At 45.8% G+C, this 24,651-nt stretch overlaps 1 protein-coding gene across 1 annotated transcript in view; it reads right to left on the bottom strand.

Annotated features, from left to right (window-relative positions):
• gpr137c (G protein-coupled receptor 137c) overlaps window positions 1–24,651 on the bottom strand; it is an 86,078-nt gene that overhangs the window by 22,157 nt on the left and 39,270 nt on the right. The window contains exons 3-5 of the mRNA XM_056301412.1: window positions 10,665–10,772; window positions 10,282–10,420; window positions 7,723–7,872 (exon numbers count right to left, since the gene is read on the bottom strand). Of these exons, the coding sequence (XP_056157387.1) occupies window positions 7,723–7,872; window positions 10,282–10,420; window positions 10,665–10,772 (397 nt within the window). The remainder of the gene's footprint in view (window positions 1–7,722; window positions 7,873–10,281; window positions 10,421–10,664; window positions 10,773–24,651) is intronic.

Raw genomic sequence — 24,651 nt, 5'->3', positions numbered from 1 at the left:
CACACACACACACACAGAGTTATCTATAGACAAACAAAGCCCTTTACCCCAGTAAGCACTGCTTTTCCAATTCTCCTGAAATGGATTGTGCAGACACACACATGCATGCCCACTATACACACACACACACACACATACATATATATATATACGTATATCCGTCCATCCATTAGCTGAACCGCTTATCCTGCTCTCAGGGTCACGGGGATGCTGGAGCCTATCCCAGCAATCATTGGGCGGCAGGCAGGGAGACACCCTGGACAGGCCACCAGACCATCACAGGGCCGACACACACACACACACACACACACACACACACACACACACACACACACACACACACACACAAACATTCATACCTAGGGACAATTTAGTCCGGCCAATTCACCTGACCTACATGTCTTTGGACTGTGGGAGGAAACCGGAGCCCCCAGAGGAAACCCACGGGGAGAACATGCAAACTCCACACAGAGGACGACCCGGGACGACCTCCAAGGTTGGACTACCTGGGGCTCGAACCCAGGACCTTCTTGATGTGAGGCGACTGCACTAACCACTGCACCACCGTGCTGCCATATATATATACAGTGCATCTGGAAAGTATTCACACCCCTTCACTTTCCCCACATGTTGTTATGTTACAGCCTTATTCCAAAATTGATTAAATTCCTTTTTTTCTCATCAATCTACACACAATACCCCATAATGACAAAGTGAAAAAGCTTTTGTAGAAATTTTTGCAAATTTATTAAAAATAAAAACTGAAATATTGCATGTACATAAGTATTCACACCCTTTGCTATGACACTCAAAATTGAGCTCAGGTTCATCCTGTTTCCACTGATCATCCTTGAGATGTTTCTACATCTTGATCGGAGTCCACCTGTAGTAAATTCAAGTGATTGGACATGATTTGGAAAGGCACACACCTGTCTATATAAGGTCCCACTGTTGACAGCAGAAACCAAGCCATGAAGTCAAAGGAATTGTCTGTGGACCTCTGAGACAGGATTGTACCGAGGCACAGATCTGGGGAAGGGTACAAAAACATTTCTACAGCTTTGAAGGTCCCGAAGAGCACAGTGGTCTCCATCATTCGTAAATGGAAGAAGTTTGGATCCACCAGGACTCTTCCTAGAGCTGGCTGCCCAGCCAAACTGAGCCATCGGGGGAGAAGGGCCTTGGTCAGGGAGGTGACCAACAACCCCATGGTCACTCTGACAGAGCTCCAGCGTTCCTCTGTGGAGATGGGAGAACCTTCCAGAAGGACAACCATCTCTGCAGCACTCCACCAATCAGGCCTTTATGGTAGAGTGGCCAGTCGGAAGCCTCTGCTCAGTAAAAGGCACATGACAGCCCACTTGGAGTTTGCCAGAAAGCACCTAAAGGACTCTCGGACCATGAGAAACAAGATTCTCTGGTCTGATGAAACCAAGATTGAACTCTTTGGCCTGAATGCCAAACGTCACGTCTGGAGGAAACCAGGCACCTCTCATCACCTTGCTAATACCATCCCTACAGTGAAGCATGGTGGTGGCAGCATCATGCTGTGGGGATGTTCTTCAGCAGCAGGAACTGGGAGACTAGTCAGGATCGAGGGAAAGATGAATGGAGCAAAGTACAGAGAGATCCTTGATGAAAATCTGCTCCAGAGTGCTCAGGACCTCAGACTGGGGCGAAGGTTTACCTTTCAACACGACAACGACCCTAAGCACACAGCCAAGACAACGAATGAGTGGCTTCGGGACAAGTCTGTGAATGTCCTTGAGTGGCCCAGCCAGAGCCCAGACTTGAACCCCATTGAACATCTCTGGAAAGACCTGAAAATAGCTGTGCAGCGACGCTCCCCATCTAACTTTACAGAGCTGGAGAGGATCTGCAGAGAAGAATGGGAGAAATACCCCAAATATAGGTGTGCCAAGCTTGTAGCTTCATACCCAAGAAGACTTGAGGCTGTAATCACTGCCAAGGGTGCCTCAACCAAGTGCTGAGTAAAGGGTGTGAATACTTATGTACATGCAATATTTCAGTTTTTTTTTAAATTTGCAAAATTTTCTACAAAACCTTTTTCACTTTGTCATTATGGGGTAATGTGTGTAGATTGATGAGGAAAAAAAGGAATTTAATCCATTTTGGAATAAGGCTGTAACATAACAACATGTGGGGAAAGTGAAGGGGTGTGAATACTTTCCGGATGCACTGTACTGTGCAAGGCGTGATGTGAGGAGAGCTCGATGGGAAAAGCACTTGCGAGGAGAGCTTGTAACAGACCAACTCAAACAACATCTGTCTTTGACAAATGTGGACGATATTGTCGCTCTAATGTGGCCTGATGGCCAACATTCGTGCTCGCCGAGCTTACACTGCATCACAGTCATCATCATTTTTGATGGACTGCCGAGGACTATACATACATACACATATATATATAAATACACCGATCAGCCAAAACATTAGAGCCACTGACAGGTGAGTGAATAACTGTGATTATCTCGTTACAAAAGCAGCTGTCAAGAGGTGGGATATATTAATCAGTAGTGAACAGTCAGGTGTTGAAGTTGATGTGTTGGAAGCAGGAAAAACAGGCCAGCATAAGGATCTGAGTGACTCTGACAAAGGCCAAGTCGTGATGGCTAGAAGACTAGGTCAGAACATCTCCAAAGTGACAGGTCTTGTGGGGTGTTCCCAGGACGCAGTGGTCAGTACCTACCAAAAGTAGAAGGACAACCGGTGACCCAGCGACAGGGTCCTGGGTGCTCAAGACTCACTGATGGGTGTGGGGAGTGAAGGCTAGCTGGTCCGATCCCACAGAAGTGCTACTGGAGCTCAAATTGCTGAAGAAGTTAGCGCTGGCTGTGATAGACAGGTGTCACAACACAGTGCATCACAGCTTGCTGCGTATGGCACTGTGTATCTGCAGACTGCTCCGAGTGTCCATGATGACCCCTGCCCACCACTAAAAACCCCTACGATGGCCACATGAGCATCAGAACTGGACCATGGAGCAATGGAAGAAGGTGGTCTGGTCTGATGAATCAACGTTTTTTTTTACATCATGTGGACGGCCGTGCGTGTGTGTCGCTTACCTTGGGGGGAGACGGCACCAGGATGCATTATGGGAAGAAGGCAGCATGTTGCTATGGGCAATGTTCTGCTAGGAAACCTGGGTCCTGGCATTCATGTGGATGTGACTTTGACACGTACCACCTACCTACAAATCATTCCAGACCAGGTACATCCTTCATGGTAACAGTATTCCCTGATGGAATACTGTTACCATGAAGGATGGTAACAGTATTCCAGTGGCCTCTTTCAGCAGGATAATGCTCCCTGCTACACTGCACAGACTGTTTAGGATTCATTTGAGGAACAAGACAAAGAGTTCAAGGTGTTGCCTTGGTCTCCAAAATTCCCAGATCTCAATCTGACTGAGCATCTGTGGGATGTACTGGAAAAACAAGTCAGACCATGGAGGCCCCACCTCGCAACTTACAAGACTTAAAGGATCTAACGTCTTGGTGCCAGATACCAGAGGACACCTTCAGAGGTCTTGTGGAGTCCATGCCTCGATGGGTCAGAGCTGTTTTGATGGCATGAGGAGGACCTACACAATATTAGGCAGGTGGCTTTGGTGGTTTTAATGTTTTGGTTTATGACTATCTTTTATTAGGGAATGCAAATACAGGGAATACGAAAGTCTAGGAATCATATGTCCAAAGACAAGAGCAGCAACAGTCAGCCCGGAGACAGCGGGCATGGTGACTGCAGCATTAGTAAATATTTTTTCCCATTTTTCGAGCCGCTTATCCTGCTCTCAGGGTCGCGGGGATGCTGGAGCCTATCCCAGCAGTCACTGGGCGGCAGGCAGGGAGACACCCTGGACAGACCGCCAGACTATCGCACAGGACTGACATACACACACACCCACACACATTCATACCTCAGGACAATTTAGTATGGCCGATTCAGCTGACCTACTTGTCTGACAAAAACCATTTCACTCGTTTTTGGGATCATGTGATTTGTATCGGTCCCAAGCAAAGCCCCGCCCAGTGGAAAACTGACCCTGACATTTAGACAAAGAAGAAAGCAAGCAAATGTTGGCACCAAGGCTTTTCTGCAGTTTGCAAAAATTCTTTTGAAACGTTTTTGGAAAGGAACTATGCACTGAAACAACCCATGAGTAAAGGATCGCAGATCTTTACTCTGCGAGATGTTTACTGAGACCCTATATGACAAATCCATATCATACAGCAGGTAGTTCCAACCAAGTCATTTGATTGGACAAGAGGCATTCCATGAGTGCTGATATTCAGTACAACAGCACTGGGACTTTTAACTATATGTATCACTCCGCTGCACAGGTGTCCTATTTAATAACCGTTAATTAGGCTACATTAATGGTCATTATCAATATCAGATTGTAGCAAACTTGCACGGCAAAGATTGATATATTTCCACAAATAATAACATTTGAGTTAAATTACGAATAGTCATTCGATGAGCAGTCAGACCTACTGTCTGACTGCTCATCGGCATCACACCTGCCACCAAGCGACTGTCAGTGTCAACAGACTCTTATTTCATTGGTTGCACAATAAATGGAAATGTCCAGATTGATGTACATGATACAAAGTAGCTAGCCAGCGGTAACGTGTGTACACCTATACAAAGTAGCAAGCTGTGCAGGAAAATTTTTGTGTTCAGGTTGCCTGGCAACAGTCCAAGTTCAAGAGCACATTTGTGGAACTATTTGTTGGTGGAGCTAAATAAATTATTAAATAAATAAACAAATCATAATCTGTTGTCGCTTCTTACTGTTAACTAATAAATGGCGATTGTAGAACTGTTGTATAAAAGCAATATCACACTCGAGGTCGTGCGGTTATACTGAATACCAGGACTATCGGCACGGCTGTGATTATCGTCGGTGCTCAGCTTGCAGCCTCGCACCTACGACCGAATCACAGCTGTGCTGATATTCAGTATAACAGCACTCCCTCTCGTGTGATGTTGCTTAATTAGAATATTCATACTGTTTGAAAAGTATTTCTAGTGTTACCGTGTCCCACCAGCTCATAATGCACTGCATAAAGAAATAAAGTCAACACTGCTACGCTGCTCCACTTCCTCTCTTCTTCTTTTTTTTGGGGGGGGGGGATTGTTACCCCTTTTTCTCCACAGTTATACCTGTCCAATTACCCCACTCTTCTGAGCCATCCCGGTTGTTGCTCCACCCCTCTGCTGATCCAGGAAGGGCTGCAGACTACCACATGCCTCCTCCGATACATGTGGTCACCAGCTGCTTCTTTTCACATGACAGTGAGGAGTTTCACCCAGGGGACGTAGCACATGGGAGGATCACGCTATTCCCCCCAGTTCCCCCTCCCCCCCGAACAGGTGCCCTGACCAACCAGAGGAGGCGCTGGTGCAGCGTCCAGGACACATACCCACATCCGGCTTCCCACCCGCAGACACGGGCAATTGTGTCTGGGACACAATTGGCCGTGACCAAGAGACACCCAACTAAGCCGGCGGTAACACGGAGATTCGAACCAGCGATATCCACGTTGGTATGCAATGGAATCGACCGCTATGCTACCCAGATGCCCCAGTTGTTCCAACTTCTGACATTGCATGAAATAAGGTTGTTATAAGAGCTTATAAAAGCTTGTTATAACATTATTAATCCAGAGTTGTGCTTATATGACTAATCCATTATAATGTGTTATGCACCGTTACAACCCACCGTACCCCCTGACCTGACCAGTCCTCAAGACCGCCCTTTACTGCACCACAGCTCTGGTAACATGGTTATTGCTAAAATTGTTGTTTTAGCAATGTAATAAAGCCAAGAGATCGTTCTGAAGGTGAACAGAGTTGCCAGTGTTGTTCCATCAGCACCGCTCCCACCACCAGACACCAAGACAGTCCATCAGCACCGCTCCCACAACCAGACACCAAGACGGTCCATCAGCACCGCTCCCACCACCAGACACCAAGACGGTCCATCAGCACCGCTCCCACCACCAGACACCGAGACGGTCCATCAGCACCGCTCCCACCACCAGACACCAAGACGGTCCATCAGCACCGCTCCCACAACCAGACACCGAGACAGTCCATCAGCACCGCTCCCACCACCGGACACCAAGACGGTCCATCAGCACCACTCCCACCACCAGACACCAAGACGGTCCATCAGCACCGCTCCCACCACCGGACACCGAGACGGTCCATCAGCACCGCTCCCACCACCGGACACCGAGACGGTCCATCAGCACCACTCCCACAACCAGACACCGAGACGGTCCATCAGCACCGCTCCCACCACCAGACACCAAGACGGTCCATCAGCACCGCTCCCACCACCGGACACCAAGACGGTCCATCAGCACCACTCCCACCACCAGACACCAAGACGGTCCATCAGCACCGCTCCCACCACCGGACACCGAGACGGTCCATCAGCACCACTCCCACAACCAGACACCGAGACGGTCCATCAGCACCGCTCCCACCACCAGACACCAAGACGGTCCATCAGCACCGCTCCCACCACCGGACACCGAGACGGTCCATCAGCACCACTCCCACAACCAGACACCGAGACGGTCCATCAGCACCGCTCCCACCACCAGACACCAAGACGGTCCATCAGCACCGCTCCCACCACCAGACACCAAGATGGTCCATCAGCACCGCTCCCACCACCAGACACCAAGACGGTCCATCAGCACCACTCCCACAACCAGACACTGAGACGGTCCATCAGCACCGCTCCTACCACCACCAGACACCAAGATGGCACGGTGAAGCCTTGGTCTTAGCTACTGATCCTGTAGTTTCTGTTAGAGGTCTTTTACATGCTGGGTCTGCCATTTCTGCTTGTTAACATCTATTTAACTGTCCATGAAGGATATTTGTGGATTATCTACTACTACTACTACTTTCGGCTGCTCCCGTTAGGGGTCGCCACAGCGGATCATCCGTTTCCATATTTGTGGATTAACTATTTTCTTAAATATAGCCAGAAGGACAAAGAGGAACGGCTGTTAATTTAACTTTTAATGAGTGTCATATGCTCGTTATAAGCTCTTCCATTAGTGCGTACACAGTTACAGCAAAATATGATAAATGTTGCTGCAAGTTATCAGCCTTATATAGGAGTTGCCAATGGCTAATTCAATGAAGCGCAATCTCATTGCTGTATTTAATTGCTTATCGTACATACACCAGGATACTAAGATGCAACAAAACTTTATGAACTCTTCCCCCTCCCTTTTTCTCCCCAGTTCTATCTGACCAATTACCCCACTCTTCTGAGCCATCCTGGTCTCCGCTCCACCCCCTCTGCTGGTCCGGGGAGGGCTGCAGACTACCACATTCCTCCTCCCATACATGTGGAGTCGCCAGCCGCTTCTTTTCACCTGACAATGAGGAGTTTCACCAGGGGATGTAGCGCATGGGAGGATCACGCTATTCCCCCAGCTCCCCCTCCCCCCCGAACAGGCGCCCCGACGGACCAGAGGGGGCGCTAGTGCAGCGACCAGGACACATACCCACATCCGGCTTTCCACCCACAGACACGGCCAATTGTGTCTGTAGGGACACCCGGCCAAGCCGGAGGTAACACTTTATGAACTCTTAATAAGGAGAAACACACCATAATAACTAATCATAACACATTCTGACTAAGTATATTTGTACGCACTGACATACCTGATCAGAAACATTGTACCAGCTGTAGTTGAAGGGACTTGGTCTGTCATGTGGAGACAGCGCAACCACCACGAGGTTGTAACAAGCTCTGGATGTATACAGGAGGATAACCATGGCCCCTACAGCTGTAGCCTGGCATACTGATGAACCCTGGAGGGACAAAGAGAGGAGGTGTTGATTATGCTGTACTTTATTTCTTGTAACTAATGGAGTGGTTGTATTGGAATTCACCCAATGATCTTACTTTGTGACTAAAACGTATGTGATGTCATATATTGCTGATTAGTGATCAGTCCACTCCAATGTTATGTGGTTAGTAAGCTACTGTAACCGTACAATAATGGTAACTCTAAATTACAATGAAAGAAAAGGCATGAATGTACCATCTACCTCTTTCTCCACAGGAAATGGGTTTATATGGTACACCACTGCTTCTTCTTCTTCTTCTTTTTTAATTACTTTTTGGAAAGAGTTGTTTAACACAGTACCAGACTACTAAGCATATCGATTTTTCCAAGCTGGATTTGGTAAAACGTCAACAAGGCTAAACAAGTGTTTGCATTGGCCCAACAATGGTTAGCACCGTTGCCTCACAGCAAGAAGGTCCTGAGTTCAAACCCCAGGTCCTTTCTCCACGTGTCTGCATAGGTTTCCTCCGGGTGCTCTGGTTTCCTCCCGCCATCAAAAAGACATGCATGTTAGAGTTAATGCTCCTGCCTGTGCCCCTGAGCAAGGCAATGAAAAGAAGAATTGGAGTTGGTCCCCAGGTGCTGCAGCTGCCCATTGCTCCCACACAATAGGATGGTTACATGCAGAAGACAAATTATGGAATACATGTCCATGTCTATGCTGATGATACTCAGCTGTATGTGCCTATAAGGGCTGGTGACCATCTCACATGACTCGCTTACAGGCCTGCTTGGCTGGTGGATGTCACTAAACTTTCTGCTTTTAAATTCGGATAAAACTGAGATGCTGGTCATTGGCCCTGCTCAACATAGACACCAATTTGATCAAGTAACGACAACATTCGACAACTCTGTGGTTTCACAAATCTTGGTGTTAGTTTTAACCCAGCCTTTCGTTTGATCCTCTTTCAATGTTGTATTGTGTAAATTCTGTAAAAACAACATCCATTGCACGTTGTCCGTCTTGGGAGAGAGATCCTCCTCTGTTGCTCTCCCTGAGGTTTCTTCCTATTTTTTCCCCTGTTAAAGGGTTTTAGGGAGTTGTTCCTTATCCGATGTGAGGGACTAAGTACAGGATGTTGTATTGCTGTTGAGCCCCCTGAGGTAAATTTGTAATATGCAATATTGGGCTACACAAATAAAACTGACTTGAAAAATTCATTGTAACCTACAATGATGACAAAATAAAGTGGCTTTCATTTTCATTGGCCGGCTGGGCAAATCTCTAGGTCAAAGTTCACCAAATTTGAAGTTGGTGGGAAAGCACCGAGGCAAACCCCTCCACGATTGGAGAGAGCTGGGCGGTACATCGACTTTTTACGTTATATCGATATATTTTCAAAGAAGATATAGCATGAGACAATACTGTTTACATCGACATAGTTTGATGTTGGGCTGAAATACACAACCTGTTTCTTAACACTGGCACGACCATGGACGGTCAAAATGACCACCACGGTGTTTACACTCTATATTGTGTGAAGATAAACATCCAGTTGAGATATTAATGCATAACATATGTCAGTATGTCTGTTATGAAAATAACTGACACCAACATTAACATTGTAACAACTTCAATGCTATTTCTCAGGCAATTTAAAATGGCGGCTGTCCAACACCTGTAAATACTGCAGAGCCTCGGTGGTAGTCATGGTGCATCTGTAACGGCGTGTGTAACCAGACATGTTGGACATAATCACACATCAAGTAGAGACTATTTGTCTGCACTGGAGGGCGCTAGTGTGTTTCTAGGACAGAGCAATGAACTTCATGAAGGACATGACGCGACCAACAGATGTCATAAATATTGACATGACGCACACCATCACGCGCAAATTACGAGACGTCATGCTGATGGCTCATGGCGGTTTTAGGTAGAGCTTATCCTCACTTTTTTTTGGGGCAGTTGATCTAAAACTCATTTTAATGCAAATATATGCAGTTTTAGGAGCATTCAGGGAGCGGCAGGCCTGTATCTTTTCTTTTTTTTCACAAAGTTATTAAACTTTGAAAATCCAAAATGGTCATAATGACCGTCCTGGTCATTGTAGCATTAAGGTATTAGAAGGCCATGCTTCTCTTTGATGTGATTACTGGACTGTTGTCTGTACTTCACTGAAGACAGACAACTTCACAAAATTTACAAAAAATAGCTTTTGAACTTTTCTCTCAAAATGTTATCCTAATTCTCAAAATGTAATATCAACATTGATTTGGAAATGTTAACGGTATTTCTCAAAAAACATTGTGATTTCGTTTTTTAGGTGGCTCTAGCACTCCCTCGTACAGCTACTACTTCCCAGGACTCTGGCTTTGAACAGGGTGGCGGGTTCCCTGTTCGGGAGTTGCTGTTTCTTGGGAGATTCGTTACCTTGGATTCAAGGTATACGTTGGCAGAAGACATCTTGGCAATCTTGAAGATGCAGATGGCCAGAAAAATGGCACACAGCACAAACAGACTGTCGTTGATAAGGATCCTTGCTAACACTGCATGTCTGACACCACCCTCACTGTGGATGGAGAAACAGAAACAGACAGACAGACAGAATGATAAACAGACTGATAGCTAGAGACACTGGTGAGTGCTGGTTAAAGAAGAACGTTTTGAATTGTCAAACAGAATGTAAACAATACCGTGTAAAACAAGATAAGGAAGACAACAGGGAAAAGTGAAAATGGGAAAAATTATAATTTTAAGAATTGATTTTCCCGAAAGTTTTTATAGCACCATTTCAGAATGGCTTGTTTGCTTACCTTGCTGGTTCAGAGCTCTCCAGCGCCCCCTGCACTAGTAGTGCACATGTTAGATTTACCACCAAGAAGAATATACTTAGACATAGGAAGGCTAAACGCAGAGGAACCCTGGAGAGAAAGCGGGGGGGGGGGGGTGTAGAAACACAGAGAGGGAGGGGTAGCAACACAGAGAAGGAGGGGTAGCAACACAGAGAGGGAGGGGTAGCACCACAGAGAGAGGGTAGAGAAAGAGATAAAGGCAGGGTAAATTGGAGGTGATAACCGAGGAGAGCAAGCAGGAAGACATTGAGAGGGGTTGAGGGGTAGAGAAGAACAAAGAGATTAAAGAACATCTGACTGAAATGTTCTGCAAGGCTAATAATTAAATTCATCATCCTCTGTTGGTGCTGCAGAGCACAACTATGTTTGCAACAGTCCAGTAGTTGATTAAACATTCATGTGGGGAAGTTCATGAAGAAGAAAGCAAGGCAGATTGAATCATCACTTTATCAATCATTATCAAAATGGAGTAATACTAAAGAAATTGAAGTATATCCTTTTCGTTGCCCCTTTTGCTTGAAATATGTATTTTAATTGTTGTTTGTCTTTTTTTTAATGAGTGCACAAAAACCACAGTCTTGTGATTTCTTAAACACACCAGGAAATGAAAAAAAGTATTGTCATTCTTGGTACTTCTTTTATCTGCACTTTGTTTATAGGTAAAGCGAGTAGGATTTGTCAGTTGCGGCTTGGAAGTTTGGCCCCTCCTCCCCGGCTCAACACCGCAAGTGCACACTTCCTGGCGGCAGTTACCAGAACACACTGCACTGGTCGTTGCACTAGCGCCTCCTCTGGTCGGTCGGGGCGCTTGTTCAGGGAAAGGGGGACTGGGGGGAATAGCGTGATCCTCCCACATGCTACGTCCCCCTGGTGAAACTCCTCACTGTCAGGTGAAAAGAAAGCGGCTGGTGACTCCAAATGTATCGGAGGAGACATGTGGTAGTGTGCAGCCCTCCCCGGATCGGCAGAGGGGGTGGAGCAGCGACCAGGGACGGCTAGGAAGAGTGGGGTAATTGGCCAGGTACAATTGGGGGAAAAAGGGGGGGTTAGCAGAACACAGCCCAGTCTACAGGCCAACTCCGCATCGCTCTTCATCCCCATCTGTCGCCATCTTACAATGCTGTGACTGCAACGTTCCCTCTTCCTCTGTGAACAGTACACATGGCCTTGAAGCTCTACCTAGCTAATGGTTACACCCACATTTGCATATCGTTAGGCACTGTATTGTACTGTATCGTTTATAAGGGTGGGATACCTGCAGTCAGGTGAGACTGAAGAGGTCTCTTAGATGATTATGAAACGTACCTGTCAATAAACGTTGTGTCCAGATGAACTGAGGCCTACAGCGCAGCCAGATCCAACCTCAAAAAGGGCATCAGAACAGCCAAACATAAATATTCCCTACGAATAGAGGACCACTTTCACAATAACTCTGATCCTCGGCGAATGTGGCAAGGCATTCAGTCTATCACAGACTACAAAAGCTCTAATCGCAGTCCCACTGTCCATGATGCCTCCCTGCCAGACAAGCTAAATCATTTCTATGCCCGCTTCAACAAGGACAATACTGACCCGGCCACAAAAATCCCTAGCCACCCAGAAAACCAGGTGCTCACTCTATCAGTCGCAGAGGTCAGAGAATCACTGCGCAGAGTGAACACATGGAAGGCTGCCGGACCAGACGGCATACCGGGTTGGGTCTACCAGGAATGTGCCGACCAGCTGGCTGAGGTCTTCAGACCTGTATTTAACCTCTCACTGTCCCAATCTAAAGTCCCAGTATGCTTTAAGACCACCTCTATCATTCCTGTCTCCAAGAAACCAACATCCACATGTCTGAATGACTACCGACCCATAGCACTCACCCCCATTGCCATGAAGTGCTTTGAAAGACTGGTTCTGGCTCACATCAAAAACATTATCCCCCCCACATTCGACCCACATCAGTTCGCCTACCGTCCCAAAAGGTCTACTGAGGATGCCATTGCCACTGCCCTACACATTGCTCTGACCCACCTTGAACTTAACAACACATACATCCGGATGCTGTTTATAGATTACAGCTCTGCCTTCAACACTATCATCCCCACCAAACTAACCACCAAACTCCTCTCCCTTGGCCTCAACCCCTCCCTCTGTAACTGGATCCTGGACTTCCTGACCAACAGACCTCAGTCTGTTAGGTTAGGTGACCACTCCTCCTCCACCCTGACCCTCAGCACAGGTGCCCCTCAAGGCTGTGTTCTGAGCTCCCTCCTTTTCTCCCTCTTTACCCACGACTGCCTGCCAACTCACCCTTCAAATGTTATAGTTAAGTTTGCAGATGACACCACAGTCATTGGCCGTATCACCAACAATGACGAGATGGCCTACAGAGACGAGATTGAGCACCTCACATCATGGTGTACTACCAACAATCTTGTCCTTAATGTGCAGAAGACAAAGGAGCTGATTGTAGACTTCAGGAGGTCTAGAAGCTGCAGCCACTCCCCCATACACATCAATGGGGTGGAAGTGGAGCGTGTTTCCAGCTTTAAATTCCTTGGGAGTCCACTTCAGCGAGGACCTTTCCTGGACATTAAACACCCAGGCCCTTGTGAAAAAGGCCCAACAACGTCTGCATTTCCTGAGGAGGCTGAGGAGCGCCCGTCTACCCCCCAAAACTCTCACCAACTTCTACCACCGCACCATAGAGAGCATCCTGACCATCTGCATCTCAGTGTGGTACAGCAACTGCACCTCAGTAGACCAGAAAGCTCTGCAGCGGATCGTCAAGGCGGCCCAGCATATCACCGGTACCCAGCTCCCAGCCATAAAAGACATTTATCACAAACGCTGCCTTGGAAGGGGTCTGAGCATCAGCAGAGATCCCACCCACCTCAACCATGGACTGTTCTCCCCTCTGCCCTCTGGGAGGCGCTACAGGAGCCTCAGAGCCCACACTACCAGGCTCAAAAACAGCTTCTTTCCACAAGCTGTTGCCCACCTGAACCTGGACACCCACTGAATGTCTGTAGATATTTTTAAATATGTTGTATTCTTGCTCTTTTTAACTTATTTTTAGCTTTTGGTCTTCGTGTGTGTATATCTTATACTGTGTTTGCTGTGTTTGTCTGTGTCTGTCTTGTACTGTTTGGTGAAGCCACAGCCCTCATTTCATTTTTAACATGTGCCTGCACATTGTTTTTAATGACAATACATTGAACTGAATTGAATTGATTCAACCTTCTTTGATACTCTGAATACTGACGCATCTTTCAATACAGGAGTTTGCTGGTGTCTTACATTTTCAGCATGTCTGTACTGCATCTCTCTACAGTTCACACAGAAACGAGCATTTTGATGATCGTGTCTTTGTTTGGTAACCCATCAAACATGACCTGCGACCTGCTGAGGAAAGCCTCCTTTATATTCTCTCCATCGGAGAATGGCTTCCCGTGTTAAGCACTGCACTGCAGGACTTTACAGCCACCCTCTGTAGCTTGGTTTTGTACGTATAGCCACCCTCTGCAGCTTGGTTTTGTATATATAGCCGCCCTCTGTAGCTTGGTTTTGTACATATAGCCGCCCTCTGTAGCTTGGTTTTGTACGTATAGCCGCCCTCTGCAGCTTGGTTTTGTACATATAGCCGCCCTCTGCAGCTTGGTTTTGTACGTATAGCCGCCCTCTGTAGCTTGGTTTTGTATATATAGCTGCCCTCTTTAGCTTGGTTTTGTATATATAGCTGCCCTCTGTAGCTTGGTTTTGTTCATATAGCTGCCCTCTGTAGCTTGGTCTTGTATGTAAAGCCGCCCTCTTTAGCTTGGTTTTGTACATATACTAGCTGCCCTCTGTAGCTTGGTTATAGCTGCCCTCTGTAGCTTGGTTATAGCTGACCTCTGCAGCTTGGTTTTGTACATATAGCCACCCTCTGTAGCTTGGATTTGTACATATAGCCGCCCTCTGTAGCTTGGTTATAGCCGCCCTCTGTAGCTTGGTTTTATATGGATAGCCACCCTCTGAAGCTTGGTTATATCTGCCCTCTGTAGCTTGGTTTTGGCCACCCTCTGCAGCTTGGTTTTATACATATAGCCGCCCTCTGTAGCTTGGATTTGTACATATAGCCGCCCTCTGTAGCTTGGTTATAGCCGCCCTCTGTAGTTTGGTTTTGGCCGCCCTCTGCAGCTTGGTTTTGTATATATAGCCGCCCTCTGCAGCTTGGTTTTGTACATATAGCCACCCTCTGTAGCTTGGTTTTGTACATGTAGCCACCCTCTGCAGCTTGGTTTTGTACATATAGCAACCCTCTGTAGCTTGGTTTTGTATATATAGCCACCCTCTGCAGCTTGGTTTTGTACATATAGCCGCCCTCTGTAGCTTGGTTTTGTACATATAGCCGCCCTCTGCAGCTTGGTTTTGTATGTATAGCCGCCCTCTTTAGCTTGGTTTTGTACATATACTAGCTGCCCTCTGTAGCTTGGTTATAGCTGCCCTCTGTAGCTTGGTTATAGCTGACTTCTGCAGCTTGGTTTTGTACATATAAGCCGCCCTCTGTAGCTTGGTTTTATACGGATAGCCGCCCTCTGTAGCTTGGTTTTGGCCACCCTCTGTAGCTTGGATTTGTACATATAGCTGCCCTCTGTAGCTTGGTTATAGCCGCCCTCTGTAGTTTGGTTTTGGCTGCCCTCTGCAGCTTGGTTTTGTATATATAGCCGCCCTCTGCAGCTTGGTTTTGTACATATAGCCAACCTCTGTAGCTTGGTTTTGTATATAAAGCCACCCTCTGCAGCTTGGTTTTGTACATATAGCCGCCCACTGTAGCTTGGTTTTGTACATATAGCCACCCTCTGCTGCTTGGTTTTGTACATATAGCTGCTGTCTGTAGCTTGGTTTTGTATATATAGCCGCCCTCTGCAGCTTGGTTTTGTACATACAGCCGCCCTCTGCAGCTTGGTTTTGTACATATAGCCGCCCTCTGCAGCTTGGTTTTGTACATATAGCCAGCCTCTGCAGGTTGGTTTTGTACATATAGCCACCCTTTGTAGCTTAGTTTTGTACATATAGCCGCCCTCTGTAGCTTGGTTTTGTATGTATAGCCGCCCTCTTTAGCTCGGTTTTGTACATATAGCCACCCTCTGCAGCTTGGTTTTGGATGTATAGCCGCCCTCTGTAGCTTGGTTTTGTTCATATAGCTGCCCTCTGTAGCTTGGTTTTGTATGTATAGCCGCCCTCTTTAGCTCGGTTTTGTACATATAGCTACCCTCTGCAGCTTGGTTTTGTACATATAGCTACCCTCTGGAGCTTGGTTTTGTTCATATAGCTGCCCTCTGTAGCTTGGTTTTGTATGTATAGCCGCCCTCTTTAGCTTGGTTTTGTACATATACTAGCTGCCCTCTGTAGCTTGGTTATAGCTGCCCTGTGTAGCTTGGTTATAGCTGACCTCTGCAGCTTGGTTTTACGCATATAAGCCTCCCTCTGTAGCTTGGTTTTAAATGGATAGCCGCCCTCTGTAGCTTGGTTTTATACGGATAGCCGCCCTCTGTAGCTTGGTTTTATACGGGTAGCCGCCCTCTGTAGCTTGGTTTTGGCCACCCTCTGTAGCTTGGATTTGTACATATAGCTGCCCTCTGTAGCTTGGTTATAGCCGCCCTCTGTAGTTTGGTTTTGGCCACCCTCTGCAGCTTGGTTTTTTATATATAGCCGCCCTCTGCAGCTTGGTTTTGTACATATAGCCGCCCTCTGTAGCTTGGTTTTGTACATATAGCCGCCCTCTGCAGCTTGGTTTTGTACATATAGCTGCCGTCTGTAGCTTGGTTTTGTATATATAGCCGCCCTCTGCAGCTTGGTTTTGTACATATAGCCACCCTTTGTAGCTTGGTTTTGTACGTATAGCCGCCCTCTGTAGCTTGGTGTTGTACATATAGCCGCCATCTGCAGCTTGGTTTTGTATATATAGCCGCCCTCTGCAGCTTGGTTTTGTACATATAGCCGCCCTCTGCAGCTTGGTTTTGTACGTATAGCCGCCCTCTGCAGCTTGGTTTTGTACATATAGCCGCCCTCTGCAGCTTGGTTTTGTACATATAGCCACCCTCTGCAGCTTGGTTTTGTACATGTAGCCGCCCTCTGCAGCTTGGTTTTGTACATATAGCCACCCTCTGCAGCTTGGTTTTGTATGTATAGCCACCCTCTGTAGCTTGGTTTTGTTCATATAGCTGCCTTCTGTAGCTTGGTTTTGTACGTATAGCCGCCCTCTGCAGCTTGGTTTTGTACATATAGCCGCCCTCTGTAGCTTGGTTTTGTACATATAGCCGCCCTCTGCAGCTTGGTTTTGTACACATAGCTGCCGTCTGTAGCTTGGTTTTGTATATAAAGCCGCCCTCTGCAGCTTGGTTTTGTACATATAGCCACCCTTTGTAGCTTGGTTTTGTACGTATAGCCGCCCTCTGTAGCTTGGTGTTGTACATATAGCCGCCCTCTGCAGCTTGATTTTGTACATATAGCCGCCGTCTGTAGCTTGGTTTTGTATATATAGCCGCCCTCTGCAGCTTGGTTTTGTACATATAGCCGCCCTTTGTAGCTTGGTTTTGTACATACAGCCGCCCTCTGCAGCTTGGTTTTGTACATATAGCCGCCCTCTTTAGCTTGGTTTTGTACATATAGCCGCCCTCTGCAGCTTGGTTTTGTATGTATAGCTGCCCTCTGTAGCTTGGTTTTGTTCATATAGCTGCCTTCTGTAGCTTGGTTTTGTATGTATAGCCGCCCTCTTTAGCTTGGTTTTGTACATATAGCCGCCCTCTGTAGCTTGGTTACAGCTGCCCTCTGTAGCTTGGTTATAGCTGCCCTCTGTAGCTTGGTTATAGCTGCCCTCTGCAGGTTGGTTTTGTACATATAGCCACCCTCTGTAGCTTGGTTTTGGCAGCACATCGCGTTGTTAACACGCTGCTTTGCTTCCCGAACTGGGTCGCTGCCCTCTGGATGGATTCAGCTTCATCAGCCTGATCTTTGACGTTTTTCTGCCGCCTTGTTTCAAAATGATGTTTTATGCTTGAAGTTCGACACACAACATTTTAACAGCAGAGTGCACACAGCTCGCTCCTTTCACAAAACGAATCCAAATTCGTTTGTCCAAGATGGCAGAAAGAGGTCAATATTAGAGAACATTGCTTCTGCCATCGTCCGTTGTTGATATAATGCAAACAAGAAAGTTAGCTAGCTATGCTCTGTTTTCACTACCACTGTAATGCTGCGCTCATGGGCAGATCGGGGGTAGGGGGAGGGGAGGCATGATAGATAATGTCAATTGTGTGTGCTCTCTTGCTGTCAAAAACTATGGTGTATTTTGAGACTAATTTTTTTCAATATTATTTTAAATCAAATTGTTGTTTTAGTTCACAATTAGGCTAAATTTTACATTAAAATATTTTATCAAAAAAAGTTCATTAGAAAAATATTTAATTGAATTGCTCTGTGTGCCCATGTTAATGGCCTTTCATGCCACCGTGGGCATGTGTCATAGGTTGCCAACCCCGATCTAGATACAATGGTGGTCTCTTTACACGCTGAGAAAGTGTTCGACCAGATCGAATGGAAATACTTGTTCAGTCCTTTGAGGCGCCTCTCTCTATATTTACAGGCTGGCTGAAATGACTGAATACCGCTCCACAAACCATGGTTATGGCTGATGGTTTCACATCCCCCCAGTTCAATCTTGGGCGTGACACTCAGCGAGGTTGTCCACTTTCCAAACTTTTGTTTTCCATTGCCATGGAACCACCGGCCATCCACGGAGTCCAGGTCAGCAGGGGGATTCCCCCTAGTGGCTGAAATATGTCACTACAGTGACCCTGAAGTAGGTCAAGTCCAATAAAAATATTTTCTAATTATGTGCATGTGTGCGCACACTATACGTTTGATATGAGTGAGTATGCATATTTCATAGTTTTGAATTTAACACAAAATTAGTTCATGTGTACACTAAATGTTTTAAAAGGGTGCAAAATGAAAGCCCAACAGCATGAACAACTTGATATTTCACTTTTAGCATGGTTGCCAGTATGCTTCAGTTGTGTGTGCTCATGTGTAAAAGATAAATACCCTATGCAATCCTATGTGTGATATAGTACAGAGTGGTGAGGAACTGATTTGATGCGCTTCATTCTTTGGCTTCATGGCAAGCTTGGCACCATTGTCTTCTATTACTGCAGGCACGGCACTAGCATTTCAGTTTTGGATGGGCCAAAGTAATTTGGCTAGGCCTTTTAATTAGAGACGTTAAAACTGTCAACCTTCCTTTGGTGGTTTCCAACTGGCAGTCTCACTAAAACAGAAATGACTGATATCGAGTGACACTTTATGACACTTTAAATCTTTTTCTAAAACATTTTCAATGTTGCGATAGCTTATTGTTTACCCATGGCCATCTGTATCTCTCTTAGGGAGAGAGCGAGCGACTGCTGGGTCAGTTACACTGACTTTTAACAAGACAGAGCGGCACACCGTGCTGTCGATTCATAAGCTTGTCTCAACAGAAACGGTCTTTAAGGGCGATATAGAGACAACCCAGTCAGGCAGGAATTCTAAATAGATTTTTCATCAAGTTTTTTTGGCCATCATCTGCTGCTCAGCAACCGCCATACCATGACATGCGTATCCGTCTTTTACTTCTTCTTCTTTTTTTTTTTTTAGAAAGGGAAAAATTTCTTTTCTTTATTTATTATTACATGTATTATTGTCTTTATTGTGTATTTATAATAACAATAACAACAACAACAATAATAATAATAACCTGTTCTACACTGACGACCTCAAGATGTTTACCAAGGACGACAATCAGCAGAAGGGTCTACTCACCATCGTCAAGACCTTCAGTGACGACATCAAGATGGAATTCTAAATTGACAAGTGTGCCAAAGCCACTTTCAAGAAAGGAAGACTTACCAAGACTGCAGAACTGCAGACTTAGATGTCCGCGGTGGTGTAGCGGTCTAAGCATTGGCTTTGTGTCGATGCAGTTGCCCACTAGGGACCGGGGTTCGCGCCCTGGTCTCGTCAGATCCGACTATGGCCGGACTCGATGAAGCAGCAATCATTGACAATGCTGTCTTTGGGAGGGGGGCGGAGTCGGCTTGTGTTCGTCACATGAATGCGTCTCTGTGTGTGTCGGAAAAAACAGTGGTTCGGCCTGGAGTCGCCTTGTCACGAAAGTGGGGAGGCGTCTCCTTCGAGACTGCCGGCCGGAGAAATGCAGTTGGCGAACGCATGCAGTACGAGGGTGGGTGTTTGGATTAAAATAGAGATCGATTGGCTACTAAATTGTGAGAAAAAAGGGAAAAATCAGAAATAAATAATAAAAAAAAAAGAACTGCAGACTTAGACCTTGAAACTGACACCGTAATCAAAGAGCTAGACCAAGATAGCACATACAAGTACCTAGGAGTGAACGAAGGAGACGGCATACAACACTCAACCATGAAGGAGAAGATCCAGAAAGAGTACCACAGGAGAGTGCGTATGATACTGAAGAGCGAACTCAATGCGGCTAAAAGAATTGAAGCTATCAACACCCTAGCGATACCTGTAGTGACATACAGCTTCAACACATCAATTGGAAACTGAACGACATCAAGAGACTAGACACCAAGACAAGAAAGATGCTGACCATGGAGAAGATGCACCACCCGAAAGCAGACATCGACAGGCTGTACCTACCAAGAGCTTCAGGAGGACGAGGCCTAGTCCAACTTGAACTGACCTTCAAGACTACCACTATCGGGCTGGATACATACCTGACAAAAACAGATGACCCATTCCTCCGAATAGTAAAACATCAGATCTACTCCATCAATAAAGAAGCTGCACAATTCAAGAACGAACTTGTTGTCCCAGAAACCCCACCAACAGAAAATGAGGCAACTACCATCTACGCCAAATGAGTGAAGCAGAAGGCAAAACACCATGGCCAGCAGCAACCTCAAAAAACCTGGGAGGACATAGCAATGCATGGGAACTATCCAAAAAGAATGAAAGACACAGACATGGACCAACTAAAGACACACCAGTGGCTGAGGAGCACCAGGCTGAAAGAAGAGACAGAGGGCCTGATAATCGCTACACAAGACCAGAGCCTGGCAACTACATCCTATCACCATCACATCATCAAAGATGGAACAGACCCAAAATGCAGAATCTGTGGAATGTACGAAGAAACCATCAACCACATTGTGTCAGGCTGCCCGGAACTGGCAACGACCGAGCACATGTACAGGCACAACAAGGCAGCAGCATACCTGCACTGGAAGATCTGCAGGAGTTACAAGATCCAGACAATTGAGAAGTGGTACGAACATCAGCCAAACACAGTCACTGAAAACAATGATGTCACCATCCTCTGGGACACTCCCATCCACACTGACAGAGAGATAAAAGCCAACAAGCCCGACATCGTTATCAAGGACAGGAAGCAAAAGAGGTGCATGCTTATCGACATGGCAATACCATCTGAAAAAACACCTCAGTGAAAATCACAGAGAAGCTGACCAAGTACAAAGACCTGGAGACTGAAGTCAACAGGATGTGGGGAATGAAGACCGAAACAACACCAGTTGTCATCAGAGTTCTAGGACTCATGAAGAAGGGAATGGAAAAGTTCACCAACCGTATCCCAGGAAACATCAACAACTGTGCAGTCCACAAGATCGCCCTTCACGGAACAGCCCACATATTACGACGAGTACTGTCAATCAAGTGACATCTGCCCTATAGTGCCTCAGGTCCATAGTTTGGACCCGACTCTACAGGATGTAAAACAGGAAACGTGAAAGAAATAATAATAATAATAATAATAATAATAATAATATTAATAATAAACATTTATTTAAAGGCGCCTTTCATGACACTCACATCAAACACCATAAAACAAAGCAGTAAAAAACTGCAATCAACAATAACTACTACGACTACTACTACTACTACTTTCGGCTGCTCCCGTTAGGGGTCGCCAAAGCGGATCATGCATGTTCCTCTGTACCACCAGCAGCCTGCATGTCCTCCCTCACCACATCCATACATGTCCCCTTTGGTCTTCCTCTTTTCCTTTTCCCTGGCAGCTCCATATTCAGCATCTCTCCTCCACACGTCCAAACCATCTCAATCTTGTCTCTCTCTTTGTTGTCTGTAGCAACCAATAATGTAATACCTGCCAATAACATAATACCTTCCAATAATATAATAATTTTGGCCATTTCAAATGTAATAAAACAATTAATGTAATAACATTTTGCCAATAATGTAATAAGTTATTATGGTATTGGCTGGTTATTACATAAAAAATCTTTGAAAATGTAATAACTGCAGCTGATAATGTAATAATACATAAATAGGACTGCATTTCTTGGAAATTAAAAGATTTTTTTGCAGTTTTTGTGCAGTTTGCTCACCAAAAATAGGTATAGTGGATGGCATAGTCGTCATATTCATTCATCAAGGATACGTACTATGCAGCACTCTCTCTCCTTAATTATGGTTGTAAGAGCCAATTTGAGAATTATTTGTTTTACAACATCTTTATTTATAACATTGTTTATTTGCTTAGATATGTAAATTCATAATTTCATGTCAGTGTCTCTGTTGGATGTTGCATTGTCAAATGAATTTACCACATTATTTTCTTGGAAAACATTTAATTAAAACTTTTTTCAAACATTTCTCAAGGAAATTGTTAAAACGATTCAGTCCTCACTTAAAACTGTATTTAAATAACTGGACTGGCACTATAATGGCACTCAACTCCAATATACAGCATAGAACATGAACACTCATTTACAAATGTCAAAAACAAACAAAACTGAAGAGAGTTAAACTAAGGGGAAAACATCAACATAAAATTGGCATTACTTCTTCCAGTAAATGTCCTTAACTTTGTACTGCCCAAAAGCTACATTACTGAGAAGAATCCAGGCTTTCATCCATCGGCTGTCCTTGCCAAATAACTGTTTTATGCGTAAGCTTAGACCACTGTTGCGTCCAGCAGCCTTGTAGAGCTGCATAATACTAATGGAAGAGTCATCTTCTTGTCCAGTTCTAGGCTCTCTGCAAGTGCTTCTCTTATATATAGGTTGGGATGGAATGGTGCACACAGTTCACGGAATAAGAGTGAGATTGGATGTCCCAAGCACTGACATATCTTGCTTGAGCGAAAATTCAATAATTCTTGATAAGATCTCTGAAGGTAGATATTGAACTCCAGGCTCATTGCCAGCATCCTCAACCATGTCAAGTAAAGGGTTAGCTATAGACTGAACATCAGCATTAGGTAGAAACCCAGGTTCAGGCTGAGACAGAAAGCCAGGTTCATCATCAGGCGGGGCAGGTTTGACAACAGGCATAGCAGCAGGTTCGGCATCAGACAGAGCACCAAGTTCAGTGTCAGACAGAGGGGCAGGTTGGGACACTCTATGCATCTCTGCCTCCTGAATGGCCTGAATGTAAGCGGGAATAGGTCCATCTAAACTTACATAATGTTCCCCCTGTGCCTCAGTGAAATGTCCAAGAACCAAAAGAGGCAGGCTTTCACAGTAATCACCAGATGGTGATATTACAGAGGTGGCATCCAAACCAAGAGTCGACACAATAAGGAACTGAACATTAAAGATCTGGGATGCTCTCTGAAGAGTTAGGTGGTCCTATTGTAGAGGGTGTCGTCCCGTAGCAAACGTTGCCTCACAGTTTCCAAAGCCTTCATAGTTGGGATGCAGGTGAATAACGAGGTCACGTCGTAGGATACCATGGTTTCATTCGGTCCCAGTTTTACACCTTGGACCTTGTCCACGAAGTCAATGGAGTTTTGGATATGGTGAGGTGTTTCACCCACTAAAAGGGTCAAGATGTTGGCTATATGTGAGGCAACGTTTGCTACGGGACGACACCCTCCACAATAGGAGGGTGTAGGAGAAACCAAACAACCACTACACAAACGGATGGCCCAACACAGAAGGCCAAACTCCTCAGGACAAGACTCAGCAGTCTATCTACACCTAAAGGAGAAGACACACTCCTTCGAGGACAGCAACGTACACATTTTGGACAGAGAAGATAGATGGTTTGAAAGAGGGGTGAAGGAAGCCATCTATGTGAAACTGGAAAAACCATCCCTCAACAGAGGAGGAGGTCTGCGACACCACCTATCTCCCACTTACAATGCCGTCCTTTCATCTCTACCCAGGAGACTCAAGAAGCCTAGCTTCCAAGAACAACAGTCAGTCACTAACGGCTCCAACGACTCTCATGACTACTGAATAATGAAGTCGAAACTAACACCCCCAACGACCGTCGCTGCTAAACAAATGCAAATCAATAGCTCCGATGGCGACGGGCACGGCTGGACATCAGAGCACAGGAAAGCCATGCATATCAATAGCTCTGGTAACAACGGGCGCGGCCAAACATCGGTACACAAAAGAGCCACTCATATACTATATGGCTCTGTTAGAGCCATAGGACATCTATACCTCTGACAACGACTCCAAGAGGATAAATTCTGAGTCTCATCACCAGCCAGTCACACTAGCTTGGGTTAGTCAGAAAGGCACGAACTGAGGAAGCCTCTTGGATGAGAGGCGAAACGTCTTCATGGATATATACCAAGTCCAGTTGCACCTGATTCAACTCCTTTGGATAACCATGACCTGGATGAATGAGAACATTCACAGACATGTCACCGTATGTGCCATGTTGTACCATCCTCTGTAAATATTCCCCCTATGTCTCCTCAATATACTCCGAAAGGGATGTCCCATCCACTCCATATGGATTAAATGTTAGGTTGGCCACTATTCTTTACGCAATGTTTCTGCAGAACGGAAAATTCCAATGGTGGCCAACTGATCAGAAATAACAGCAAATTGGCAGTTGCCATCACGGAATCGGGTCAAAGCGAATGTTCAGGTTTGATGATTCAAACCCCTCCAATCTG

The sequence above is a fragment of the Lampris incognitus genome, chromosome 21 (assembly GCF_029633865.1).
Source record: "Lampris incognitus isolate fLamInc1 chromosome 21, fLamInc1.hap2, whole genome shotgun sequence".
Classification (NCBI taxonomy): Eukaryota; Metazoa; Chordata; class Actinopteri; order Lampriformes; family Lampridae; genus Lampris; species Lampris incognitus.
Note: the sequence above shows the minus strand (reverse complement) of the source record. Positions and strands in the feature narration are given on the sequence as shown.